This window comes from Balaenoptera musculus, chromosome 10 (genome assembly GCF_009873245.2).
Source record: "Balaenoptera musculus isolate JJ_BM4_2016_0621 chromosome 10, mBalMus1.pri.v3, whole genome shotgun sequence".
Classification (NCBI taxonomy): Eukaryota; Metazoa; Chordata; class Mammalia; order Artiodactyla; family Balaenopteridae; genus Balaenoptera; species Balaenoptera musculus.
In genome coordinates, this window is record NC_045794.1 from 3,445,366 (window position 1) to 3,472,856 (window position 27,491).

At 52.7% G+C, this 27,491-nt stretch overlaps 1 protein-coding gene across 6 annotated transcripts in view; it reads right to left on the minus strand.

Annotated features, from left to right (window-relative positions):
• Window positions 1–27,491, minus strand: part of TSPAN11 (tetraspanin 11) — a 64,577-nt gene that overhangs the window by 24,477 nt on the left and 12,609 nt on the right. For all 6 annotated transcript variants that reach the window (XM_036866948.1, XM_036866951.1, XM_036866949.1 and 3 more), the window contains exons 3-4: window positions 12,858–12,952; window positions 1,230–1,421 (exon numbers count right to left, since the gene is read on the minus strand). In XM_036866948.1, coding sequence (XP_036722843.1) covers window positions 1,230–1,421; window positions 12,858–12,952 — 287 coding nt within the window. The remainder of the gene's footprint in view (window positions 1–1,229; window positions 1,422–12,857; window positions 12,953–27,491) is intronic.

Here is a 27,491-nt window from a genome sequence, read left to right on the forward strand (position 1 = left end):
AGGGCACAGCCCTCAAGGCTTCTTCCCGCAGCCTTTTCAGGCTCAACCTGATTGAATCCAGCCCCGGCCCTTCCTTTCTGAGTCCGGACGTTTTGTAGCCTCCCTGCCCGCACTGGGCTTGTCGCCGGGGAGATGAAGGGGGAGATGCCACCCGGGCCCCAGGGAGCCTGCCCTGGCAACAGGTGCCCAGGAGGGAGGGAGGGTCTGGGAGTCCTGAGCGGGACTCCGGCTTCTGCCCTCTCTAGTGAAGCCCTTCCTTTCCTGACACTTGGAGCCAGAGGTGGGGTGCGGGTGTCCTCTCAGCTTTCCAGGGGGGCGTCCAAGGCGGAGCCTGTGCCGCCCACCTCACCCATGAAACACCTGCCCAAACAATCCCACCTGAGTCTGATCAAGCGTCTACACCCAACTGCTAGAACGTCACCAGGAAGGCATCAGAAAGCCCAGACGGGGAGAGAGTAAAGCACAAATGACCTGGTTCCCTCAACAGGTAAATTGCAAGGAAAAAAACAGAGATTGATGGGGAGCTTAGAGACTAAAAGTGACTTGGGAGACAAATCGACCAACTCTAATACATAGACCTTACAAATTTAGATTCTGATTCAAATAAACTGCAAAAAAAAAAAAAAAAAAAAAAAGAACAGCTTATGGGTCAATTGGGGAAATTTGGAATTGCCTGGTTATTTCATGATATCAAGGAATGACTGTTAATTGTTTTTAGGTGTGATAATGGTCTTGTCATTACCTCTTCTAAAAAAAGGATCCTTACGTTTTTGAGGTACACCCTGAAATTTTTACAGGTGACTTGATGTCTGGGGTCTTGGGTGGGGCGGGGGGCGGGGAGCGGGGGAGGGTGCAGATGGACAGGATTGGCTCTGAGATGGTGGCAGTGAGTCTGGGTGATGACCTGGAGCTTCATTGTAACGTTCTTTTCATTTTTGCCTATTTTTGAAAATCACCATGATAAAATCTGGACAGAGGAAGAGGAGGAGGGGGGAGGAGGAGGAGAAAGGGGAGGAGCAGTGCTGCCACCACCTCCGGGGTGCCCTCCTGGCTTAGGTCCCAAGCACCTGGAGACCATAGCAGCCTTCCCGAGGCCTCCAAGACCAGGGCCAGTGTCACCGGGTGGGCTCTCAGTGCAGAGCCTGGTCAGGGGGGCAGGCTCTCAGAAGCCCTGGGCAGGTGGCCCTCCCTCTGCCCACTGCGCTGGGCAGGGCCGGGCAGGCACTCACCGCAGAGAGGCAGCTCCTGTCCTCGCGGATGACGGCACCGAAGCCCAGGAAGCCAGTCACCATGACGAGCGTGCCCGCGAAGATGAGGATGTAGGCGGACGCGGCGAAGGTGCTGGAGGCCAGGACGCCGAGGTAGCCGCTCTTCTCCACCAGGGTCCAGACGCCCACGGCCATGACCGCGGCACCCCCCATCTGCGGGACACCGGGTCTGAGCACCCACCCCCTACGAGGCCCTTCTCGTGCATCATCTCATTTGGTCCTTTGAGGAGCCTGTGGGAAGCGTCTGGCTGCCCATTTTGTAGATGGGGAAACAGAGGCTTACCCATGGTTGAGGGGAGAGGCAGGGACAGAGTTTGGATATAGGTCTGACTCCCGGTCCCGTGCTTCCCACCACGATGCCTGTGCGTCCCCGTCATGAGGCAGGGACACTCCAGTTGTGGGGACCCCCTCCCGCCATCCCCGCCCCCAACCCCGAGCGCTCCTCCCCGGCTTGCATCACTGGCGGGCCACTTTCACAAGCCCCCTTCTCATCGCCTGTGGGGGAAGCGCGACTGGGCTTCTCATCTCTGCTCTACAGACAGAGGACGAGGCCAACAGAGGAAGGGGAGCTGCCCGAGGGCCGCCTCTGCGGGGCGACGCAGGGCAGGGCCAGCCCCAGCTCGGAGGCCGGGCCTGCGGCTCGGCCAAGCTGCCCCCCAAAGGAAGGGACACACGCTGCACAGGCTGGAGTCGCTCTGGGATGGCAGGACACCGAGCAGGAGGGGGAGGTGTCCTCTTTGCTGACCGTCTGATCCCTTTCGGCCCTGATCCCAGGAAGGGACCCTGGGAAATACAGCTGCCCTGTTCCTTCTGCAGTGAGGCTGAATGACCCTTTCTGTGGCTGTGATCCTGGGCAAAGTATGTGTGTGTGTGTCCCTGAGGTGCCAGATGGTGAGCAGCAGGGGTGTCTGCCCAGGGTTTGGGGGGGGCAGGACCCCGGAACCTGTGACCAGATCTGCCACCTGCTCCTGGGAAGGCAGAGGTCCGTCTGGCCCCCAGCCTCCCTGCCTCATCTGAGGATGAGTTCTTCTCAGATGGGGGATGGTGCTCCCTCAGGGGGTCCTGAGTGTGGCTGAAGGTGGGCAGCCCCAGTGGGCTCGGTCCCACTGCCCCGATGACTCTGTATAACCCGCCTGCCGTTCGCAGACCTCAGCGGGGTCTGCACCAGGCGCCTCCATGGCTCAACTTTCCACATTCTCTTCCGAGCTCCACAATAGTTCAGGAGGCTTAGGGCAGGCAGGCAGGAGCGGGCATTTTCTCTTTTGCATATGAAGAAATGGAGGCTGGAGAGAATAGAGCGTGCTCAAGAGGACACCCTCCTGCACACGCCCCCCTCCCCCCACAGAAACCCGCCCAGAGTTTCGAGATTGAGATGCAAACCCAGGTCTGCTGAGGGCCAATGTGGGACTCTGTCCTGGGATCGCACACACTGGGCTGGGCGTTCTCCCCTACTCACTCCTGCTTTTTAGATACATCTGTTTTCCTTTAAGGGGCGTTTCATCCCCCTTAGCACCTCTAGCGGCTAAGAGAACCAGGTGGAAGGACGTCGCACAGCTCCAAATGGAATCCACCTCCTTTGATTCCACGGCACATATTTTTTCTCACATTTTAACATCTCCAAAACCAGACACATGTTATGGTTGATGGCATCTTACAACCACGCTTGGCCGCACTCTTGCCTTGCGGTACAGAAAACAATGGTGTAGCTTACAAGTGATGGTATCTTAGGCTGGATGAAATCCTGGACTACAATAGGCTTTCTAATTCTCTGGAGCGTGGGCTACCTCTGGTCACATAACCTCCATGACCAGTGAGGAATTTCCTCCATCTGGGTCAACAGGATTGTGTCAAGTGAGGGTTTCCAGCAAAATATTCTGCACATATTCTTTCTGCCCCTACAGCATGCCCGGGAGGCTTGAGAGAGGGTCTCAACTGTGCATAACTGGTTATGTGACCTAAAGATGGTCCCTTAACCTCTCTGGGCCTCAGTTTCTTCATCTCTCAAACAAGGTGGATGTATTAGACCAGTGGTTCCCAACCTATAACTACCAAGGGCCCCTTTGATTACTTTTCCCCACGGGTCTTATGTTTTGAAGGGTTTCTGCCTATCAAACACAGTGCATTAAGTAATAGTTCATTTCTCATTTTTTATTCATCAAAGGCACGTGGTAGTACCAAGAAGAGATTCTGAGCAGCATGCAATAGTCAATGTGACCACACTGAGTGGATCTAACTTTTGACGCGTGTAGTGTCTTTATAGAAATAGGCACATCATCCATTAGGCTTGTCAACCCCACAGGCTTAGCGTCGGATCCGGAACCACCAAAAGGGGTACGTGTGAACAGCACTGGGGACACCTAATCTGCTGGGGGACATGGAACCCACTGAGAATCAGATAAAAAGCTCTGGACGCTTTGCCCAGAGAAACGTCATCCACATAAAATAACGCGCTCAGCTTCGGGGGCTGAGGCCTCATCTTGCATCTCACAACGACCCCGGTGTAGACGCCTCTGGGGCCCCCTCCACCTTGCACCCTCTCAGGCTGCGCTTCTCAGCTGGGCCGCACCACCACCCAGACACCTCTGAGCATCAGCAAGGTGACTGGATTTCTGGGGGTGGCATCAGGCCCGGATCCTTTACTAAGCTCCCAGGTGGTTCCAGTTGAGAACCACCGTGTAGTTTCCTAGTCGACAGGCGTCAGTCCTGTCCCCTCCCCCAGCAGGATCCCAAGAACACCCTCCCCTGGGGCCGCGGCCTGGAGGCCCTTGGCCCAGCTCAGGATTGCCCCTCCCGCCGCTTCCCTGTCTGCATCAGGGTGTTTGCTTTGATAGGAGCTTTGGGGTAGAAGGTGGGGTAACGAGGGGCAGGATTTTCAGCCCAAACGGAGGAAAGTTAAATTATGCAAGAAAGGAAAAAACTATGTGGTCCCAGGGGAGGAAGGGGGTGCTGTGAGAAATGCAGCCGCGGATAAGCACACTGACCCCCTAAAAGGGGAGCGTATCCCGGTCACAGAAACGGCTGGGATCTCGCAAAGCAGGCAGGGCTGCGGCTCAGCCAGGGCGGCGGCTCAGCCAGGGCGGCAGCAGGGCCCTCGCCCACAGGGGAGGGTCTGGGCGGACACACCGTCCTGATTAAGGTCTGGAAAGCAACAAATTCACACTGGTTCTGATGTGCAGAAGAAATCAGGAGGCGAGTCCGAGTCAATGGGGCCCCCAAACCTCCCCTGGGGTGTCACATAGCGTCTGCTGGGGACACCCAGTGGGGTTTGCCATCGGGAGCAAGAGCGTTTCAAGTCCTTCAGGGGGTGTCCTGCTTGGGACCCGGCTGGCTCTTTAGAAAACGATCTTTCCTTTGGACAGGAGAAGTCAAAGCTGCCCAACGTCGGGACAGATCCCCAGAGGGAGTCTTGGGAGGGAAGGTGTCAGTGGGCTTGGGTCCCAGCCCTGGCCGTGCCCCTGACTAAGTGTGTGACTGTGCAGACATTTCGCCTCTGGAAGCCTCAGTTTCTTCATTTGTAAAATGGCCAGATGATGGGCTTCCCTGGTGGCGCAGTGGTTGAGAATCTGCCTGCCAATGCAGGGGACACGGGTTCGAGCCCCGGTCTGGGAAGATCCCACGTGCCGCGGAGCAGCTGGGCCCGTGAGCCACAACTACTGAGCCTGTGCGTCTGGAGCCTGTGCTCCGCAACGGGAGAGGCCGCGACAGTGAGAGGCCCGCGCACCGCGATGAAGAGTGGCCCCTGCTCGCCGCAACTAGAGAAAGCCCTCGCACAGAAACGAAGACCCAACGCAGCCAAGAATAAATAAATAAATAAATAATAATAAAAAAAAAATGGCCAGATGAGAAGCTCTGAGGTCTTCCCCATGGGTGACATGCCCCACGACCATCTGCCAATACACCTCCAGCAAGATGCTCATGGCTTTCGTCAAGCGGTTCGGAGATGCCGTGTCAGCAGAAAGAGCCGTGGAAGAGGCCCTGCGGAAGACCTATTGGGGCCGGAGCCAAATGACCCTGCTGAGCTGTGCAACGGCTATTTGCATAGAGTTGATTCAACAGTATTTGGCTCTTTACAGAAACTGGGTTGGATTTCTTTGGAATATTGAGTACATTTTTCAAAGCCATAGCCTGTAGCCAATCAACCAGAAAACCCTGCAGAGGGTGAGGCTGGCCTTCTTACCAACCAGGACACAGGTAGGCCGGGAGGGGCGGGCAGGTCACCCAGGCCGTGTAATTTTAGGAACGGCCCATTTACAGAGAAGAAGCATGGCCAAAAAGTTGCTTGTCATCATGGGGAGAAGGATTAGCCTGAGCGGCCGCGCACACTGAGTCTTGAGAGACCTAAGGCTGCAGACCCAGAGGAAAGCAGGCAGAGTGTAAAAGTCATTGCAGGGTTTTCCTCTCCTCGTCAGGCTGCTGAATGGTTTCTGGGCTGGGATCGGGGAGGGGACCGGCCAGTGGAGCAGGCCCAGGACGCTGGGGCTCCCAATACGGGAGGACCCCGGGGCAGGAGTGCTCTCTGCTCGCAGTGCCGGGGTGCCCGTGGCAGGGGGAGGGGGCGGAGATCGCACAGGTGGTGGTGCAGTCCACTCCCCTAAGCGTTTGCCGGGGGCCTCCAGGTGCCAAGCACCACCTGGACTGGGAAGGACTGGGGGCTGGACGAGTGTTCACCCAGTTAGAACCAGCCCTGTCCTCCACCTGCGTAGCTCCTGGCAGGTTGGAAAAGTTTTGATTATTAACACTGCCAAGGAGCTAATTAAAATAATCCATTAGAGAACAACATTGCAGGGGTGATGGGAGCTGTAGGGATCCGTGTAGCAAATGGGAGGGGGAGGTAAAGCATTTCCTAGGCGGCTGCATAGGAAGCTTGGGTCACATTTTCTTTTTTTAGGGTCATGAAAGCTTTGGCATTTTTGGTTCCTGACCCAGAGCTGTATCCAAGGGAGCCGCCCCTGCCCAGTGAGATGGTCATGTTCAACTCTGCATTAGTCGAACTGCATGGTGGGGATGAGGTGGGAGTCAGGGGCAGGGTGATGGTGAAGGATGGGGGGCAGGCATGGGTTGAGTAGGGGGTAGGGGTCCAGAGGTGGGGGCAGAGCTTAGATACAGGATGCGGGTGTGTATTGTGATGCTATACTTCAGCTCTGCTGATATTCTTCATGCTCTGCGTGTCTGAACTGTCCACACCATCAAAACGTCCTAATCCAGGTTCAACCCTGACTCCTGGGGACATTCTGGAGTCCAAGTAGGCATCAGAGTGGTGGGTCTAAGGCTGTGGCTACGAGTCAGTGGTCTATGGAGATGGGAAGGGCACCAGACGCAGAGTCAGAAAACCCAGACTTGCCAGTCATCTCAGCTGAAGTTTTATCATCTACAGAATGGGAATGAAGATAATTACAGAGTGCTTGTAGAATCATTTTGGAGTGTGAGATGATTTATAACCCTCAAATTGTGCTATGGTGGCAGCTGGTGGAGATTGGGTTTAAAGTCTCATCGAGACCTTGCACTGCACGACTGGCACCTGAATCCTGCCCACCTGGGGGTGGAGGGGGTGCTGCTCCCCCCATCCCACTGCTCTGGGTGTTTCAAACTTTGGGATGTAACCATTTAGGGCTGTGAGCTAAACTTGGTGGGTTGTAACCTGCGCTAAAAAACCAAACCAAACCAAACCACCACGCTATAGAGGAGAAAGCGTCAGAGTGCACTGCACATGGTAAGGGTAAAGCTTAGCTTCGTGAATAACGCTTCATGTGAGCAATTCTTATGCTTCCATGAATTTCTTATATGGGTCATGATCCCCAAAGCCTCCAAGCCAGAGCTATGGACATAGAAAGCTGTGAGAGATGAGGCGTGCCCCTTAGTCTAATCATAATAGCTGTGCATAACAGCTAAGCACCAGGTAGGTGTGTGCCAGACACTGTGCGAAATGTTTTTCTAAATACTCATCTTTAATTCTTACAGGTACTGACATTCCCGTTTAACGTATGAAAAACGTGAAGCTCAGTGAGATTAAGTGATTTGCCTAATGTTTTAGTCTGCTCAAGGTTGCCCTAATAAAACGCCATAGCAGAGCAGCTTAAACAACAGAAATTTATTTCTATTTCTCATGGTTCTGGAGGCTGGAAGTCCTCCAAATAAGGTGCTGGCTGATTCAGTTTTGGTGAGGACCTTCTTTGCTTACAGACGACGGCTGTCTCCTCACTGTGTCCTCATGGCCTTTCCTCTGGGCAGGCTTAGAGAGAGAGCTCTCTTCCTCTACTTGTAAGGCCAATCCCATCGGATTAGGACCTCACCCTTGTGACTTCATTTAACCTTAATTACCTCCTAAACACCCTGTCTCCAAATACAATCACATTGAGGGTTAGGGCTTCGACATATGAATCCCTATGGGTCACAATTCAGTCCACAGCACCTAATCTTCCATGGCAAATAGACAATGGGGTCTCAATTTGAGCCTGAACTTGAGCCCAAGTTTTCCCGGCACCCGGGACACTGGGAAAGTGCAGGACTCAGAGCTGGAGGCAGCGGGTAACGTCAGAGCTGATGGCCAGGCACACCGGCTTAGGGGTCAGAGAGCGGGGGCCTCCAGCTCTGGGGCTTCGGGCAGATTGCTTCCACCTTGGTAACACGGGGCTCTCGTAGAGCCGTTCACAGCCTCGGGGCGCTGGGAGGATGTGGGTGGAAGCACAGCCCAGGGAAGGCCTCCAACAGAAAGCTCCATGGATGCTGGGAGCTTTGTCCACGGACGTATCCCACAGGGCTTGGCACTTAGCACATGCTTAATAAATGCCATGGAATAGATTTTCAATTATCGCTGACCAGACTACCTGGATGTTAGCACCAGCTTTCCTCATCACCACGACAAGACCTAGGGCAGGATTCCGAGCTGGGCGTGTCTGCTCCCTGTCTGTAACATGAGGATATCGGTGATACAGCCACCGGGGTTGACCTGCGGAATCGCAGGCGATAATCCACGGAAGGTCTTTATCCAGCAGTACCTCTCAGATGCCAGGCATCGCGACCCCGCAGGGAGGACCTGGGCTTCCCTATCCTCTCTGTGCTGGATTTGGATGGCGTAGCAAGGTGATGTACGGGGAAGGACCGCTGTTCCGGGGAGAAAGGAAGCGTGAGTGTTCACCCAATCAACCTGCCTCTGCCGTCCAGGTCACCTTCCGTGTCTGCGTGGGGGGGGGCACTGGGAGGGGCCTCAGTGGGCAGCAGATGGGGGCTCTTTGGGGACCCTCCCTGTTGCTCTGCATAGATTCTACAGGGAAGGGGGAAGAGGTGGGGACCATCCACAGCGCAGACACTGGCTCTGCCGCGAGTCTTATAAGAGAGGCTCAGCGGGGAGGACCAGCAGCTGGACTCCAGGGTGTGCGGGAGGGATCCTCGTGGACAAGGCCCCCTCCCTGGGGAAGTCTTGAAAATTCCCAGGGGTTGTGCGCTGACAAATGTGCAAGGCTGTGCTCTGCCGCGGGAGGAGATGGGCCGGGGGTCTGCCCCATGTCTACTGAGGAGGTCACAGGGGGCCCAGGGGATGGATGCCGAGACCCCGAGGCTTGGACCATCGAAACCAACCATGCCCCATGTGGGGAGGAGGCTTGGGTGAGTAGGTCCCTGGAAGCTGGGCCGCATCCAGCCAGGCCTCCCGGCAGGGGTATTTTCAACTCAAAGCAGGGAGGTCTGTATGGGGAGTTGCTGGGCTGACACACTTGCTGCCCATCTGCCTGACAGACCCCAGGTCCGCTCAGGTGGAAGGGACCCCACGGGTGGTCACCACGCCTGCCGCCCGCTCCCCCTCCCAGGCCCCCGTGCACGGTCAGGGCCTTGGGCTGAGCAACTCACGATAAGCCTCCTCTGCTCCGGGTGCCCGGCGGGTGTTGTCTACACTGAGCGCCCTCTCCCTCGACCCCCCTGCCCACTACTCTCCTGAGAGCGCTCCCACCATGGCCTCCACTGACCTCTGTGCGGCCACCGCCGGGCCTTAAGATGCGTGGTGTGTCCTCTCCCTTTAACACGCTCGACTCCCCCATCTCCTGCTTCTGGGACACTGTCTTCCTGGTTCCCCCCTTGGCTCTGCCTGCTCTCCCCACCCCACCCCCGGGGTGACCACTCGGTCCAGCGCGCCGGTCTCTCCTGGTTTAGACAGGGCAAACGGGGACACTGTGGACCCTGGACGCACCCCTGATATCTGGGACTCCCACGTCTCTCTCTTGCCTGACTTCTCAGCCCCCATGCTCTCCCTGGGGTTCTCACCCAATCCCGTGGCTGCAGCCACCATGGGGGTGGAGACGATGCCCATCTGAGACCCAGACCCCTGAGCTGACTTCTCTCACCGGGCATCTCTGCTCAGATGGTCTCCTGGCAACTCAAACGCACCACGCCGACGTCTGACCTCGCCATCTGACCCCACGCTGCTTGCCTTCCTGGGCTCCCGCTGCGGGGATGGACTGACATATTCCAGACACCTCTGCCCTCTCGACCGCATCTGATTAATGACCAAATCTTGTCAATTTTGCTTCCTAAATCCCTTGACTCTCCCCAGGTATTTCAATGCTCGCTGTCACCCCCGCAATGCAGGTCACCACCATCTGTTGTCCTGATCAGGGCAAAGTCTGGAAGGAATGTCCACAGTGGTCATTTCTGGGTAGACAGTATTACGGGTTGAATTGTGTCCCCAAGAAGATTTGTTAAAGTCCTAAACCCAGTACCTGTGAATGTGACCTTATTTGGAAATAAGATCTTTGCAGATGTAATTAATTAGGGTAAAGTCATTAGGATGGGCCCTAATCCTATATATGAGTGGGTCCTTACAAGAAGAAGAAAATGCTGTGTAAGGATGGAGACACACAGGAAGGACAGCATGTGATGACAGAGGCAGAGACTGGAAAGGCGCAGTCGAAAGCCAAGGACTCCACGATGCCTGCCACCACCAGGCACTTGCAAGAGGCAAGGAAGGTCCTACCTAGAGTCTCAGAGGGAGCACGGCCCTGCTGACACTTGTTTCGGACTTGATTTTGGCCTCCAGAGCTGTGAGACAATACATTTCTGTTGTCTTAAGCAACTCAATTTATGCTCCTTTGTTACAGCACCCTAGGAGCCTAATACCCTGAGATATGGGCCATTTTTTTTCTTACTTATATTTTTTAGTATTTTATCGATTATTAGTGGATACATAAAACTTTATGAGTGGGAAAAGCACACTTATTACAGTAAGTCCCCTACGTACAAACCTTCAAGGTGCAAGCTTTCAAAGATGCAAACGTGCATCTGGTTCCAGCAAGGACCATCAACGTCATGCGTGAGTGAAATTGCAGCTTGCCCTCCGTCTCTTATTGCTGACGATCCTTCAGCTCTACCATCTTCCACCTCCTCCCCCTCCTCCAGTCAGTAACTCTTCCTGCCTGTTCACTCGATGCCAGCCCCCGTGTGCCAGCTGTTGTGCTGGACTACTGTATCTTTCAAGGGAATGTACTGTAAGATTAAAAATGTTTTAATTTTTGGGTTTATTTGTTTTTATGTATTAGTTGTGTGAAAAGTACTATAAACCTATCACAGTACAGCACTATATAGCCGATTGTGTTGGGTACCTAGGCTAACTCTGTTGGACTTACAAACAAACTGGACTTATGAATGCGCTCTCGGAACGGAACTCGTTCGTATGTAGGGGACTTACTGTATTTTTAAAAAATCCTCGCTCAGCGAGAATCTTGAACACCCCGCTGGATTTCTCTCTGAGAATCGAAACTATCTACGCCCACACAATGACCTGATCATATCACTGTGGTTTTATTATTCCACTGTCTTCATCTACACAACTTTCCTATTCCAGGAAACACTTGCCCAGGAAGAGAAAAGTTGCAAATAAAACAAGTTCATTGTTCGTTTCAGGAACTTTGCAAAAAGCACTTAAGCAAACATCAGATTGTTTAACTTCTGAATAGATAGCATTATATGTCTCCTCTCCAAGACTCTTCTAAACCCTTGCCTTGCTGTGTGTGCCAATCCTTAACTACTACACCATGATCCTTCCCAGTATTAAGCAATTTCATTAATCTTACAGGAAGACTCTGAAAAGGCAAACATAGCCCATCTTTGCCTCCGCCTTTCTGAGAGGCTTCTGGGAGTGCATCCTTTGCCATGGCAACAAGGAAACTCAGCCCTGCCTTACCAGCAGGTTGATCTGGTGGCATTTTCGGGCCTTCTACATCTAATATATCCAAAATACTGCATTTATTGAATGCCTTCTGTGTGCAGAGACGGAATTAAGCACTTCACATACACCATTTCAGGGCATCTGTGAAATACACTATTAACAGATAAACTGAGGGACCTCCCTGGTGTCGCAGTGGTTAAGAATCCACCTGCCAGTTCAGGGGACACGGGTTCGAGCCCTGGTCCGGGAAGATCCCACATGCCGCGGAGCGACTAAGCCCGTGCGCCACAACTACTGGGCCTGCGCTCTAGAGCCCGCGAGCCACAACTACTGAGCCCGCGCACCAACAGCCCATGCTCCACAACAAGAGAAGCCACCAGGATGAGAAGCCCGCGCACCGCAACAAAGAGCAGCCCCCACTCGCCGCAACTAGAGAAAGCCCGCGCGCAGCAACGAAGACCCAACGCAGCCATAAATAAATAAATAAATAAATAAATAAATAAATAAATAAATAAATAAATAAATAAATAAATAAAGTTTAAAAATAAAAGATAAACTGAGGCACATTAAAAATGTTAAGTTGATCTGAACAAAACTCGATTTGAATCAGGCAGCATCCCATCTAGCAGATGCGAGGGAGCTCCGAGAGCCATACAAAACGAAAGACTTTTCTAGGCAGAAGGGATGGGAACAAGGAAGTTATATTAGGCAAAAAAGCGGGTTGGTCATTGCCAAATAGCTTTCGTTTAACTGGGGACACAGGCTCAGCCAGCGTAGGTGAGTTGCCTACAGCAGAGCCTGTCTGCTGACGGCAGCGCCTGCACCGTTAGCCCTCTTCTGCCTCTCCAGACTCATTCCAGTGTCTGGCTCTTTCGGGACCTGATGGTATTCTGCTACCAATTATCTGGATAATTGCCTCACGTGGACAGACTCCTTTCTTCCTGGATGACCTAGCCCGGGTGGTTTCCCCGGGGGGGAGTCGCTACAGAGACCATTCCCGATGCACAGAGGCAGCCCTGGGCCCCCCAGGACTTATGCTTCTCTGCCTCGGGCCTGGAGAATGTGAATCATGAAAGGCAAATGGGCTTCGGAGGAAAACAAGCAGTTATTTGAGGCCGTCACATTTCCCACCAGGCACTGGAGCCGCCAGTTAGCGGGGGAGGAAGAGCCAGACCTCGCGGAACCGAGGCCAGGACGCAAGCTCATTGCGATGCCCGGATGCTGGGCGGTACGGACTCCACGCCAGCCTGCAAGCCGGGTCTTCTGTTCCCCCTCAGTAGCAAATGTACACATTTGCTTTCAAGTAGGCAGACTTTGCCCACGGGGGGTCTTTGATTTGGAAAAAATCAGCTCCAGAGCGATGACTCACAAAAAGCAAAGACGGCTTGACTCACGCGGTGCTGGAGAAGCAGGTGGCGCGTGCCGGGTTCACTTACCCAGAAGAAGAAGTTAAAGACGGCGAGTAAATACTTCAAGTAGACGGTCAGCCAGTCGTCCTGCTCGACCTTGTAATGGGCCATGGTTGCTGGGCCTGCAAAGAAGACACACGTGTGGCCAGGGGTCCATGGAGACGGCCTCGCCCACCCAGAGCCAGGCGAGGTTCCCTTCAAAGGCTGTCCTAGCCTGTCTGGCCAGGGACTCTCAGACTGGGGGTGTGCAGCCCCAAGCAAAGAGCAGGGAAACACCAAGGTCATTGGACACACAATGGAGGTGAACCACACAGAATTTTCTAGCCCTGTGGATCTTGGTTTGGCCCTTCTGATGCAGGACTAACCTGCAAGTCTTCCTACAGACTTTGCACTGTGCTATTGTGTTCTTATTCTCTCCCCTGTCTTAGCAGGGTGGCAGGACACAAGTTCACCTGTCCTGCACACACACACACACACACACACACACACTCGGCGTGCCTGCCTTGCGGTGGAATCCTGTATCATTTGAACAGGACCTCTGCATGTGTAGGTGAGGCATGAGCCCCAAATCAGAGCATCTGTGCTGGAAAGGACCTCGACGATCCCCAGGCCACCCCGCCTGTCCCCAGCACCTTGACTTTCCAAAGGAGGAAGCAGGTCGGTAGACCGAGTGGTTTGGCAGTAGGATGACAAGATCTGGAGTCTGGCTCCCTGGGTTTAAACCCTGATCTGTCACAAGGTATGTGAGAATGTGGGTAGTTACGTAACCTCTCGTCCTCCGTGTCCTCATCTGTACTGGAGAGAATAATGATGCCCACGTGGCAGGGTTGTCTTGCAGATGAAATGCGATGATCTACGTGAGGTGTTGACCACGGTCCCTGGCACGGAGTAAGTGCTCTATACGGTTGGCTATTATTATTACATGGGGCAGGGGTTAGAACCCAGAGCGCCAGCCCTAGAATTCCTAGTCTTTGCCCCAGAACAATGCTCCTTCTCCTTGTCCCGATGCCTGCTGGTGGGCTCTCTGGGAACCGTGGCGTCAGTGGGATGAGAAGATGGGGGTTCACGTGCCCGGTGATCCTGTTTGCATCTAAATCCCAAAGCAGCCTCCGAGGTCTCTCCTCGGGCTTCTCATTCCCTGGGCTCCCCCCCACACACGCTCTGACGCTCAGAGCGTAGCTGCTCCTTGAGGAACCGTCCCCTTTAGGGGGCCCTCTTTTATTCCAGACCCAGAGCAAGCAGGCCTTGGTTCTGCCCACCTCCATCTCCCTCTCCTCCATTCCCACCAGTGTCTGCTCGGGCCCTCCCGCCACTGCCCTGCCCCCTCTCCGCGGCTGGTGCCGGCCGGGCCCAGATTACTTCCCCTGGAGCCACCGTGCTGAGTTTTATTTCAAGCTCATGGGCTCCTGAGACAGGGCGGGAGGAAGACAGAAAAGAAGAGGTGGCTGTCTTATTTGGGATTTCTATTTGCAGACCTTGAAGAAGGTAATTTAAGACTTTGTCTTCTTGGTAAAAAAAGACAAAACCCATTTTTCTCCGATTTAGTCTGAGAGGTAGGGTGGTGGAAAAAATACAGAAGGAGAAAAAAGAAAGCCCTATAAAAAAAGTGTAAAAAGCGGTGCTAGATGGGGTCGGCCAGGTGACTGGACCGGGAGCTATTACACGGTCATTGTGCACAAGGTCCTGACGAGGGACCCTCTGGGCCACCGGGGCCATTGGTAAACTGACCGTTTGTTTGGGGCCCAGCGCCTCCTGTCTGCATTCTCTTCTCCCTTTGCCTGGCCCTCCCCTCCCAGCCGGGGCCCACTGGACTCATGCACCAGAACCTTCTCTAGACCTGCAAACCAAGGGGTCAGGACCCTCTAAAGGAAACTGTATTTTTAAAAGAGTTCAGGCAGATGACAGGATTAAACAAAAGAAACATATTTCTAATGGTAAAGTTTCAGCCCTGAGGGGTAGAGAAGACAGAAGCCCCCGGTGCTGTGGAATGTCAGGGTCAGCAAAAGCCTCTGGACTCACTTAATCCAACCTTCTGCAGAAGGAATGAGAAAATTAATACATGCCTGAGTTAAGACTCATTTTCAAATGACCTCTCTCAAGTCACATGGCTAATGGTTTCCTAACCCCCTGTTCTGTGCTCCTTACATAGGACCCTACCATACGTGGGGCCCTACGCTTGGGTTGGCAGAGGCCCCCAAAGAAGTGTCAGAACCAGCTTGGAGCCAGATGCCTGGATGTGAAACCTAGCCTTGTCATTTCCCAGCTGTGTGACCTTGGGCAAGTTACTTAATTTCTCTGTGCAGCTAACACTTACTGAGCACTTATTACGTGCCAAGCCCAGGATTAAGTGCTTTACATGGGTGATCTTGTTCCAGCTTCCCAACAGCCCTATGAAGTAGGGTTATTCCCATTCCTTTTGCAAGATAAGGAAACTGAAGCTCCGACAGGTTAAATAAGCTGCCCAAGTCACAGAGCAAGTAAGTGGCAAAGCCCGAACAGAACGAGGAGCTTCTGACTCAGCCCAAGCTCTTACCCACCATGCAGTGCTCTCAGGACCAGAGCTGCCAGGGAAGGGAGCAAGGAGGACCGAGGTTGCTGACTTCCTTAATACCTGTTCTCCCCTCTAGATTAGGACAGGAATCCCCCATTTTAGTTGGGTACTTGGCCCCCTGGAGCAGACGACACTTCCCAGCCTCTCTTCCTACTGGGTACAGCCAGGATTAACTGCTCGCAAAAGGCATGGAAGCAGAAGCAGTGTATGCAACTTAAGGTATCATCTTTGGGTGTATGTTTCGTGTGCGTTTGAGAAGGTGAATCCTGTCACTGTAGGGGGCAGAGTTCTATGGGCGTCAATCAGGTTAAATTTGGTAACTGCACTTTTCACAGTGACATCCTCGCTGATTTCATGTCTGCTTGTTCTACTGCCTATATTGAAAAAAAAGTATATCAGACTCCCACTGGGACCATGAATTTGTATATCCATCCTTTAACTCTGTTCATTTTTTTCTTTTAAAAAAATTTTTATTGAAATACAGTTGATTTACAATGTTGCGTTAGTTTCAGGTGTATAGCTAAGTGATTCAGTTATATATTCTTTTTCAGATTCTTTTCCATTACAGGCTATTACAAGATATGGAGTATAGTTCCCTGTGCTATACTGTTGGTTAACTCTGTTCATTTTTGCTGCATGTATTTTGCAGCTATTTTAGGTAGTACATATAGATTTGGAGTTGTGATATCATCCTGGTGGATCTCTTTATCATTAGTAAATGTCATTCTTTATCTCTAATAATCAGAAATATCCTTAAAGTGAGGAGAGGCATGTCTCTCTGCACCCCTTTCTTCTTCTAGTTGGTTGGAATGCTGATGTAATGGCTGGAGCTCGAGCAGCCATTTTGAGGCATGAGCTGGAAAGCATGATTTGAAAAGTATAGAGCAATGAGTTCAAAGAGCCTGGATCTCAGATGATTTTGGAGTTGCCGCACCATCCATGGGTTGCTCACCTGCAGGCTTAGTTTATATGAGAGAACAAAAAAACTTGTAGCTTCTTTAAGGTACATGGTTGAATATTCTATTACCCATAGCTAACTTCACCCTGATGTGGTAGATGGAGTGGTGGGTACAAAGATCTGCCAGAGCATGCGAACAGGGGCACTGAGGATGGGGCAGTAAGACAGGTGGTGATGTTGGGCAGTGGCCACCAAGCTCTTTTAACTGTACACTCCATCACTAAAATGTTTTGAGCACACTCCATAAATATGTATGTTTATTTATAAATTTTATTCATGTACTATTATAGATCTATATGGCAAACATCATCAAAGCTTAATTTTGCTTTTTTTTTTAAGATGAAAATAATTAGGAAGAGGAATTCTAAGTAGATAGTCTGTCTCCACTTTGGGGCCAACTGATGCAGGTTTTAAAATGGAGGGGTGAGAAGTGTACAGGTAGGGAGGGGTCAGATCACGAGCAGCTAAGCCCCAGAACTTGGACTCATGTCCTAAAGTGATGAGGACCACAGGAGAGCACGCAGCGAGGCAGTCCCTTGATGAGACCTGCATTTCAGAAAGAGTTCCCTGGCAGGGGCAGAACGGGGCTGGGGCCAACTGGGTGCTTGGGGACCAGTTAAGCAGTTGGTACAGTTGGTGCGGATGTCCAAGAAAGAGACAGTGGGGTCTGAACCAGGCCCGGGCAGCGGGATGGAGAGCAGGGGACAGACACGGACAGGCAGGCCACGTGTACAGCTAGGAGGAGGAGCGGGAAAGACCTCATCAGCCTTGGGGAGACTGACGTGCATGGGAGCGGGCCGGAGGAGAACAGGCGAGTGCGGGGTCGGCCACAGCACCACGTGCTGCCGAGACAGCCAATCACAGAACGCAGCAGGGCTCACCTTTCCCAGAGCAGCAACAGCGGAGGTGGACTCGGGTCAGGAATCCAGGAGTCGGGGTGGGGGGCGGTGGCTGGAGACCCAAGGTAGATATTTTCAAACGAGAAGGCGAGGGAAGCAGCTAGAAGGCCTAGCTGAGGTTGAGAAGTGTCTTTGCATTGTAAAGAAGGGAGATTTGCATGCTCATTTCACTGGGAAAGATTCTCAGCCACCACTAAACCCTCCTGCCTAGTGACTGGGGATGGGTGGACGGGCTGAAGGGGGGCGGAGAAGAGCCCGTTTCTCCCAAGTGGTTCCAGCTGGGGCCTGGCAGGCAGCTGTCCTAATGTATTCTCCTCCCCTGGCCCTTCTTTCACCCCAGTTTTCCTCAGCCCTTCCCTGTGATTACGAGCATCTCATCAGGGGAGGGGCGGAGGGGGTGGCGGTAGGAGGGAGGGAATGGCCACAGCAGCCCCTGGAGAGGGGAAAGCAAACCCAAGCTGCCTGACTGGCCTTATCTCCCCCCCACCCACATCTCCCGCACCAAGGGACCGGAGGAACCAGGGCTTCGGATCATCCTCCAGGACCATTTTCCCCGAGCTCTGAGGAGTGTCATGAGCCCCATTTCAGCCAAGGACGTCTCTTCTTTGGCCTTGTAACTGGCCTGCTGCCCCCCCCCGCCCCTCCCCGGGCCCGCCCCTGAATCTGGAACCTCAGCCCCTTGTTGCTTCCCCAGGTGCTCTGGGCTCAGCAGGATCCCACCCTACCTGGAGGCGGCCATCCCACCTTCCGTGCCGGACCCCACTGCCCACTGACCGTAGCAGTTTGTTTGGTCCTTATTAGTACCTTTTTTTGCTGTGAACAGGCTGACTGATTGACTTTGGACACTTCCTGGCTCCGTCCCTTCACTGTCTCCCGGGCTCGGGCAAGCAGCTCCCCTCCCCTGGGTGTCTGCTTTCCCATCCGTGGGGCGGGGCAGCGGTTCGCAGGAGCATCAGAATCTGGAGGGCTGGTTGGCACGGGTAGCTCAGCCCAGGGTGTCCGATTCATTAGGACTGGGGTGGGACCCTGGAGAACAGACTCCCGGGCAGGACAACCAGCTATCTGATTTGCCCAGGACTGAGGGATTTCTCGGAATGCTGGACTTTCAGGGCTGAACCGGGACCACCCTGGGTGAAGTAGGGGGGTGGTCACCCGACTCCCAGATGCTGCCACTGGTCTGGGGACCACACTCCGAGCCAGCGTTCTCCGAAGCCCCTTTCAGTTCTCCAAGTCCATGGCCCGCACAGTGTAATTACCCTTTGCATCTGAACAGACGTAACTGAGCGGGTGGGGCGGAGCCCCAGGGTGGGTGCATCCTCTCACACAAAGTCCACATTTAGGACGCAGATTTCCCGGACAGCCTCAGGGCGCCGGGTCTCCAGGCCAAGGCTCTGACTGCAGAACAAAGCTGGGATTCAGGGAGAGCCAGCAGGCCTGGGGGCCTGTGCTGTAGGACATCTCAGAAAGGCTGCCTCAAAAGCCTTGACGGTGAAGCGATGGATCTGGGGACCGCGTCGGGCCGGATATGTAAAATTATGGGCCCTGAGACCTGGGGGTCACCGTCTCTTCTACGGCTTGTCGCCGCCCCACTCCGCCCCAGAGAGAATGACTCTCAAAGTGCAGAGAAGATGAGGGACACGTAGGCAGAAGCCCGTTGGCTGGCCGGATGTGCCGAAGTCCCGGTGGGCAGGGCAGGGCTCAGCCAGAGGGAGAGACCAGAGCAGAGTGGACCACGCTGGGCGCTGGGTGAGGGCAGCAGAGGGAAGGCGGGTGCCTGGGACCTGAGCGTATAGATGTGAGGCTCTGCCGGCCCCTGGGCCAGCTGCATCCTTCGCTCACTCAACAGACACGCGTCGAGTCCCCACGGTGTGCCAGGAGCTGTACTTAGAACCCCTGGAGTGCGCCCTTAAGGAGCTGACAGCAGCCGTGGGGGCGGTGGGCAGGCACACACATTACCTCCGGACCCCGCCAGTGGCCCAGAGGAAGTGGCACATGGATCCTGCCAGATTGCGACGGGGGCGGAGCGGGGGCATTAAACCTGGTCCTGAGGACAGGCAGGGTTTGTGCGTGGGGAGGCTGCTCAGCCAGAGGGGACAGCACGAGCAGAGGCTGGACGCTGCGGCTGCAGAAAAGTCTAGAAAGTCAGGTCAGGGGTCAGGGGTCAATCCTGCTGGCCGCACTCGGTGTGACTTTTCCCTCCCCACACGCTCTCTACTCCTGGGCTCTCACCAACCTCTTATTCTCTGCCTGCTCCCGTTAGCACAAGCTCAGGTTGAGGGTGCCCTGCCTCTTCGTTCCCTAAGGGAGGACTGCCCCATACTCGGGGGTGGAGCGGGGAGCTTGGTGTTTCTAAAATAAAAACAAAGCCAGTATATTTGCTGTGGAAAAACCAGCTCCACCCTCCCCCTCAGTTAAATAAGTGCCACTTTCCTCCTCTGGGTTCTTGGTCAACAAGAGGCCAGGCCTGTGTGATGGTCGAAGAGGTGGAAAGGAAAAAACAGCCTAAGTGGTTTAACGTGTAACTGAATTTAGGCTTCAAATGAACCCTGGTTGCAATCCCCGCATGTGTGGCCCTTCTTTGCCCTCTTGCCCCTCTGTTTAATTTCCACGTGCCTGAGACCCTATTCCTGGTGGGTGGAGAGCCCCTCTGCAGGGGTCAGAGAAGTGAGGCTTCCTCGGGCCTCTGAATGGGACAGCTGAAGGGGAAGCATGCCTGGCTCGGCCCCTTTGAGAACCGAGGAAGCCGGGCTCTGGGGGCGGGGTCGGGGTGACACACTGGGGCCAAAGTCACACTGTAGATTAGAGGCAGGACAGGGAGCTGGCCTCCTGTCTCCATGGCCACCAACAGGATTTTGATTGGCTGACGTCATCATCATCATATCAACATTTGCTAAACGCTAACTAGGTGGTAGGCACTGAACTAAGTGCTGTATGTGCATCAATTGATTTAATACTGAAAACGACCCCACGGGAAGATTATTACCCCTTTTACAGGAGAGGAAACCGAGGCACAGAACTAGAAAGTGGAGAGAGATGTGAGAGTGGGAGCACATGTTCACTTGTCTCTGGGCAGTTCTAGTTTTGGCCTCTTGTAACTGCTTCCAGCTTGGTGGCCTCTGGTTGAAGCTGAATGAGGGGGTCTTTCCCTGGGCAGAGACCCCAGCCAGGGGCTGCAGGAGGCGGCGGGGCCAGTGTTCTCTGACCCTGGCAGGATCCTGGGTCAGAAGTGCCATGGCGGCCGTCACTACCAAGATACCAAATGCTTGGGGACCCTCTGGGGGGACCATGCCTTTCTCCCTGGTCCTCCATCTCCTTGACCTCGAGGCCAAGGTCAGCTGCTAGCGCTACAGTGAGACAGGGGCTGGTCTGGGGGCTCTGGGTGACCACTGGCTTGCTCTGTTACATCATCGTATTTACTGTGTGCAGGTAAGGGATGCAGGTAACTCTTTTGGACCAAGCTTAGGTTCAACTGCTGACTATAGTGTCATGTGGATGGTGCTGGAGGTGAAACTTGAATTAAAACCCCAGCACCAAGAACTTAGTCTTTATCCCCAGAGACACATGTTTTCCTAAGTACGGGACCATTTTTTGCTTCATTTGCAGGTGCCAACGTGCATTCAGTGAATTAGTCAGGGCTGTGCTCAGAACCTGAGGCAGGTGGTTTCGCTGCCTTCTGACTCTCTACATTTATACATACACAGAGTCTTTGGAGGTTCTGCCTGTAGGCGAGTATCACCCTCTGCTGTTTTTCCTGGGTCCTTTTTAAAAAAATCTCAGTCTGACCCATGAAATGAGGGCTTCCCCAGTGCTTATGGCAAGAATGAGCGAACAAACAAAAACAGTTCTAGTCAGTGGGTCAGAAGATCCTGGTGTGAATACCAGCTGTCACCTACAGCAGCGTGACCCTGGGCAAGTCACAGGACCTCTGGGCCTCAGCTTCCTCCTTTGTGAAATGGAGCTGATGCGGGTCCAACTTTGCCTCCCTTGCAGGTTGGTTGTGAGGATCAATGGGCTGAAGAATTTGCAAGAACTGTGTGTATTGGTTTTTACAGCCTCAGTGCCATGCCAGGGTAAAGGCTTTATTACAACCAACCCCCAAGAGGTCCTTGAATGAAGAACAAGGTGTGGGTAACTCTATAGAATACATCAGCCAGAGGCCATGTATCCGATCGTTGGGGATACAGTCTCAAGGCCTCTGTATCTAAGCCCACTTGCCTACTAGTGGTCTCCACTTAGATGGCCATGACAGGAGACCTTGTCCCCAGGTGACCAGGAAGAATTCAACTGCAGAAGATCAAGACCTTACTTTAACAAAGTAGATTGGTTCAGACAGGACAGTCATTTTAAAAGAAGGGTGGATACAAATATTAATAATATTTAACTAAGGCTAATCTTGAGATAAGCCTCAAAATCATGAGAACCTATCAACTAACCAGTCGTGGAAGAAGGCAAGGTAAGAATGATAAAGAATTATGCTCTCTATAGAATTACAGGGAAATCAATTAGAGGTTATACATCAGAAGGCAACTGAGAGCTGAAGGGGACCTCTACCAAGGCTTATCCTAGAAATAGTGCAGTTGACACCATGTAGGTGTCTATTTACCATGTTTAAGTATAAAACTGTAAAATATATATTTGGACATTATTTTTCCTAGTCTTCTTTCTTTTTATCATTCATCAATACCTCCCTTTCTAAGTTCTGTTTCACCCAAATGTGTCTCTAAAATGCACTTTTTGTATAACCTTCTGCTAGATGGGTTGGTCTAAGTTTCATTTGAAAGTCTTCTAAACTCTCCTACATCGGTCATCTGAAATTTTCCAGTTTGTACTGGCATTTCACTTGAAAGTGTGGCAAAAATCATTTTTTTCTATACCTTTTTCTTAAAAGGTAGATATAGTTGAATGTTATCACTCATTTGTTGTATTTTAGTGTGAATTTTTAAATCGGATGATTTCCTATTTTTCTAAATTTTTAATATTGAAGTTTAATAAATATATAGTAAAGTGCAGAGATCTTAAGTGTATAGCTTGATGATCTTTTTCAAAGTGAATACATGCATTTAAGGCTATGTATTCCCCCTGAGTACTGCTTTGGCTGCTTTCTGCACATTTTAATTTGTCATATTTTCACTATTCATTTCAAAGTATTTTCTAATCCTCACTGCAGTTTCTTTTTTGATCCCAGATTATATGTATGTTGCTTGATTTTTCAAACATTTGGAGGATGTTTTAGTTGTGTTTTTCTTGTTGCTTTCTGGCTTATTCTACTGTGGCTGGAGAATATGCTCTGTATAATTTCAGTCCTTTGAAATTTGTTGAGACTTGCTTTATGGCCCAGAAAACCGTTTCTTTCAGTGAATGTTCCATGTGCATTGCAAAGAGTGTATACTCTCCAGTTTTGTTAATTATGTCATTAAAACATATATTCCTACTGAAAAAAAAAGAAGGGGAAAAAAGGCAAGGGTTTTGGTGAACATTAAGCACCTCATCTCAGTTCTCAACACGGCAAGATGCTGTGAAAGAAGCATCTTCTGTGGGGGGGGGGGAGGGGCTCCAGGGGAGGGCTGCTGCCTGGGGGGCCTGTGGGTGGGGCTCCATGGGACAGCATGGCTAGGTCTCTGCCATCAAAGCGGGGCTAATGAGGTCATTAAGCCCAGAGAGTGAAGGATGTCGCCCTACCCATTCCCTCCCTTCTCATAACCCCTCAGCCCCTATGCAGGATTTAAGGAGGACCGGGCTTGGCATCCAGAGACCTGGGTTCTTGTCCCATTTCTGTTTTCTAAGTTGCTCTGTGACTTTGGGCCTCAGTTTTTCTCATCTATAAAACTGCAATGACTCTATCTCCCTTACTGAGATGGACAAAGTTGCAACTCCATCGCAGGACTTACTGCTGGCACATAATTTCTGCATCACCTGAGGCTCTATGTGTATGATCGTGTGCCTACAAATAACAAGGGCCAATACTTATTGATCACGTACCACGTGTCAGGTATGGTCCTAAGCCCTTTGGAAGGGTCCCCTCTTTTAATTCTCCTAGTAACCCCATGAGCAGACATGAGCATCACCCCACGTGACAGATGAGGAAAGGGAGACAAAGGTTATAGAGCCTGCCCGGGCCAGGCTGTCAGTAAGGAGGGGGTGGGATTCAGAGTCATGGAGACTGGCTTCAAAGTGGACTCTTCTCGGGGGGGACCACATGCTCCACTTTGCCCACCCAATGCCAGTTTCTCTGGACAGTCCCGGTTCACACCTATTGTCTTGGCATGATTATTTGCAGTGCCCTTTTCACTTAAAAAAATATCCCGGTTTGGATGTTCATTCAGTCCTGGCTCTTCACCACTACCTTAAATCGGGTGTCAACAATATTCAATTATTTCTCGAGCACCTGACTCTTTCTGCCCCCATCCCCTCCACACACTATAGGTTTCTCCAACCCACACGCTCTGACACCCAGGGTCACCAACCCTACTGAGAAGCGTAAGGTGCTTCCCTTAACCACAGCATTTGCTAAGATCTGAGCTCAGCCCGTATCCTGAGCGTGCCCCTCGGCACCTGACCCGAGGGTGTCACGGGAGAGGGAAGGAATGAATGAATGGATGAACATATGCACCAAAGAGCCACGTGAAAGCCCCTGCACGCTCTAAGAGTTATAGAAATATTTCTCACAAGTTCCCCAGGACACCTGGGTCAAAGGTGATGAAAAGGAGAGAGGCAAAACTTACACCATCCTTTCTACGGCCCGACGCACGCAAGTGTGGAGGACGTTTCGCGTGGATAGCTCAGCACAGGCTCAGCACCTCCCAACAGGCCTCCTGGGACGTCCTGCCCAAGCCACCCACGGACCTTCTCTGTCCTCTCCACGCCACCCTCTTCTTCCCCTCATCTTTCAAGGCCAGCCCCAGGTGAGAAACACAGACCTATGTACATGGTACATCAAAGTAGAAAACCCTTCTGAAAATAATACAAATGAGGCACAAATGGGACCAGGACGGTTCCACTAGGGGGAAACACCTGGACGTACAGGTGCTCCCTAGAGAAGTCCGACCTCAGAAGAAACCACAGGCTTTGAAAAATGAACGAGCATCAGCCCCTTCTCCGACCCCCATGTGCCCTCTTTTCCCTGTGCTGGCTCCAGCCCTTAGGGATGGCTCTCCAGCTGAGGCTGGGAAAGCCCACAGCCCCCTAAGGGCCGCCCCAGTGGGATCTCAGGGCAGAAAAACACACTGGCTTCCTCCCCCTCCTCCTGCAGAACGCTCAGCATCGCATCGCGGTGGCGTGTGCACGCGCTGGGTCTGAAAGCAGCTCATTAAATAAACAAATGCCAGATCCGAGGGAGGCAGGTCACTCTGCTCTGCACCAGAAACGTATGCTTTCCTACTCATGGAGACAAGATGTTTGAGAGCACAGAGACGCCATCTCCAGCCCCAGCGCCTCGCCCAGATTCTGGCCGGCAGTCCAAACACCCCAGCCCCCTGTCACTTCGGCCAGTGAATAGCGGTGGGCCCCTCATTGGGGCCAGGTCTTTAACTGTCTCAACAGCTCAGCGAAGCTGGCGCTATCACCGCTATTTTATAAACAAGGAGGCTGAGGCTCCCCTGGCACAACGAAAAATCAGGTCCTGGTGTCAGGGAAGTCAAGGTCAAGGCCCCTCAGGTCTGAGCTTTCCGTAGGCTCTGAGGGGAGGAGAGAAGTCACCTCCATCCAGAGTTGACTTCCCTGTCCAAGTTTGGTCCTTGGAGCATGGACACACCTCCCGAGAAGCCTTGCATAGCAAGGATGGAGGTTCAGAGGTGGCCCATTCAGGGCGAGCTCAGGATCTGTAAGGCAAGGAGAAGTGGCAGCAGGAAGTCCACAGAGCCCAGGCTGTTGGGACTCAGCAGAGGGTGGGGTGTGGGGGTGAGACATAGACAGGGCCTCACCCAGCTTCCAGGGGAGCCACACACATCAGAGTCCCCATGAACGGCTGCCCTGGGACTGAGCAGGTGTGCACGGTCTGTGCAGGTGTGCACGGCTGCTCACTAAACAAGCTGCTTACCTGCCTTCTCTCTCTCTCCCTTCCAGTAAGCCAGGATCCTTACCACCCAGCCTTCCCTGCCAAGCCTGGATGCCCTCCTTCTCAAGGGACCAGCTGGGTGAAATCCTGACTTTTACTGGAAGTTGCCAAGCAGGGACCGGGCAGCACAATATACAGTGGGTGGGCGGGCAGGTGGGGTGGGTATCTCAGGGTTGGGCTGCCCAAGCCCTGTGAGGGTGGGCAGTGAGGGTGGGAAGACATATGGGGGCTGGTACACCTGACAACTCCCCACCCCATGGATCCTTTTAAACATACAAACTAAATTGTGACCTGTAGGTAGATAACCTCCCCTTTTTCTAGAGGAGGAGAGGTGCATTGAAACTTACTTTAGTTTGATTCACGAGGTAGTCAAGACGGCTAGTGTTTGACCAAAAGCTGTCCTCCCCTCCTTCCATTATAATGGAGTCGGAGCTGGGTACATGGCCATCTAACCAGGGGCTACATTTCCCAGCCGTCTAAGTGGCTGTATCTGGCTGTGTGGTAGTTTTTGACAAAGGAACGTGAGTAGAAATGCTACTTCCAAGCCTGAGCCTTAAAATGTTGCCCCTGCCCATCTCCACAATCTTCCCCCCTCCCAAGAGCTGGGCCACAGATGTGCCTGAAACCCAGTTCCAACCAGGCAGACAAGGACAGCCCCTCAGAGCAATGGTTCTTTAACTGTAGAGTCTATTAGAATCCCCTGGAAGGCTTTGACACACACAGGTTTCTGGGCCCACCCCCGGGGCCCCACCCTGGTCATTTGCTTTTCCAACAAGCTTCCAGAGGATGCTGATTCTGCTGGTCTGGGGACCACACACTGCACCTGGGGACGGTCGAGAAAGAAGACGGCAGGACCCTAGATCCCTGCAGGACCGCGTGGAGCAGGACAGCCTGCCTACCCTGGACCGTTCCAAGACAGAAAAAGACATTTTGTTCTTTAAGCCACTGTCCTGTCAGGTGTCTGACACAGCCATTCAGCCTTGCCTCTAACTGAATTGTATCTCTAGGGGTCACAGTCTTCTCTGTATGACATCCCACTGAGAAAGAAGAAAAAAATTCCGCTCCAAGTCCACCTCTAGAAGCAGCATATTCTTCCTTGATCGGACACACACAGAGCCAGGGTGCAATCTCAGGTGTACGATTCCCAAACTAGACCAAATCACCACGCATACTCTCTCCCAGGTCTCCCACGTTCCCCTGAATCAAATGATCGCCAGATCCCCTTCTCTTCACCACCAAGGTCTGAAGCCTCACGTCCTCATCCAGTCCTTCGGCAGCCACCACGGTCTGCACGGGTGGACCGGGCTAGGGGAGCAGCAGAGGCTGACGGTGAGACGTGAGACCCTAAACCCACCAAGGAAAATCACCGCCGCTCTGAACGGAGACCGCAGGGTTTTAATTCTGATACACTGGGTCTCAAAAGTACCTCTAAAGAGAACAATGCACTGCTGTCAGATGTACTTACTGCTCCCACTAAAACCAGCTTAATTATAGTGAAGAACACAGTCTATAATTTTTCCCACACTCAGAGATGGATCTATATTATAATTTCCCCGATCTTCTTGAATGAATGGATTACGCTTTCCATCGAGAAAGAGCTGCTCTTTTCATCACCCACCTGGAGACACATGCGTGAGGCCCTGTGCAGGGGCGGGGGGCTGCTTGGCCGTGACCCCCAGGGAAGGCTGGCGCTCAGCACGAGGGGGATTTGGTTGGGGAAAGCATGTGTCCTGGACCCCAGGCGAGGGACAGGCGCCGAGGGCTGTCCTCCCTTTCCGTGATTCGCAAAGAGAGTGATGCTAGGAATGTCCGCTAATGGACACGGTGTGGTGTTTACAGAGGCATCAGCAGATGGGGGAGGGCAGGGCCCAGGGGATCTAATTCAGGGTGTCCCTTGCTATGCACCAGCACTTTGGGCAGGTCACTGACCCTCTGTGTGCCTCAGTGTCTTTATCTGCACAATGAGGGCGCTGGTGTTCTAGCAGGACATTCTTTTAAGTAAATTTTCTGGTAGAACCTCAACATATAAAACAGATAAACTGCAGCTTCTCTGGCAGAAGGGGTGTGTTAAGCCCCCTTCCCCCATTCAAGCTCACTTGATCATTGTCTCCCCTCCCCCTAAAGCCCGAACCACAAAGAAACCCGCTCTAGTGCTCTCTGAGAAGATGCAGGCGTGAGCTTCTTTATTCTTTAACTCCAT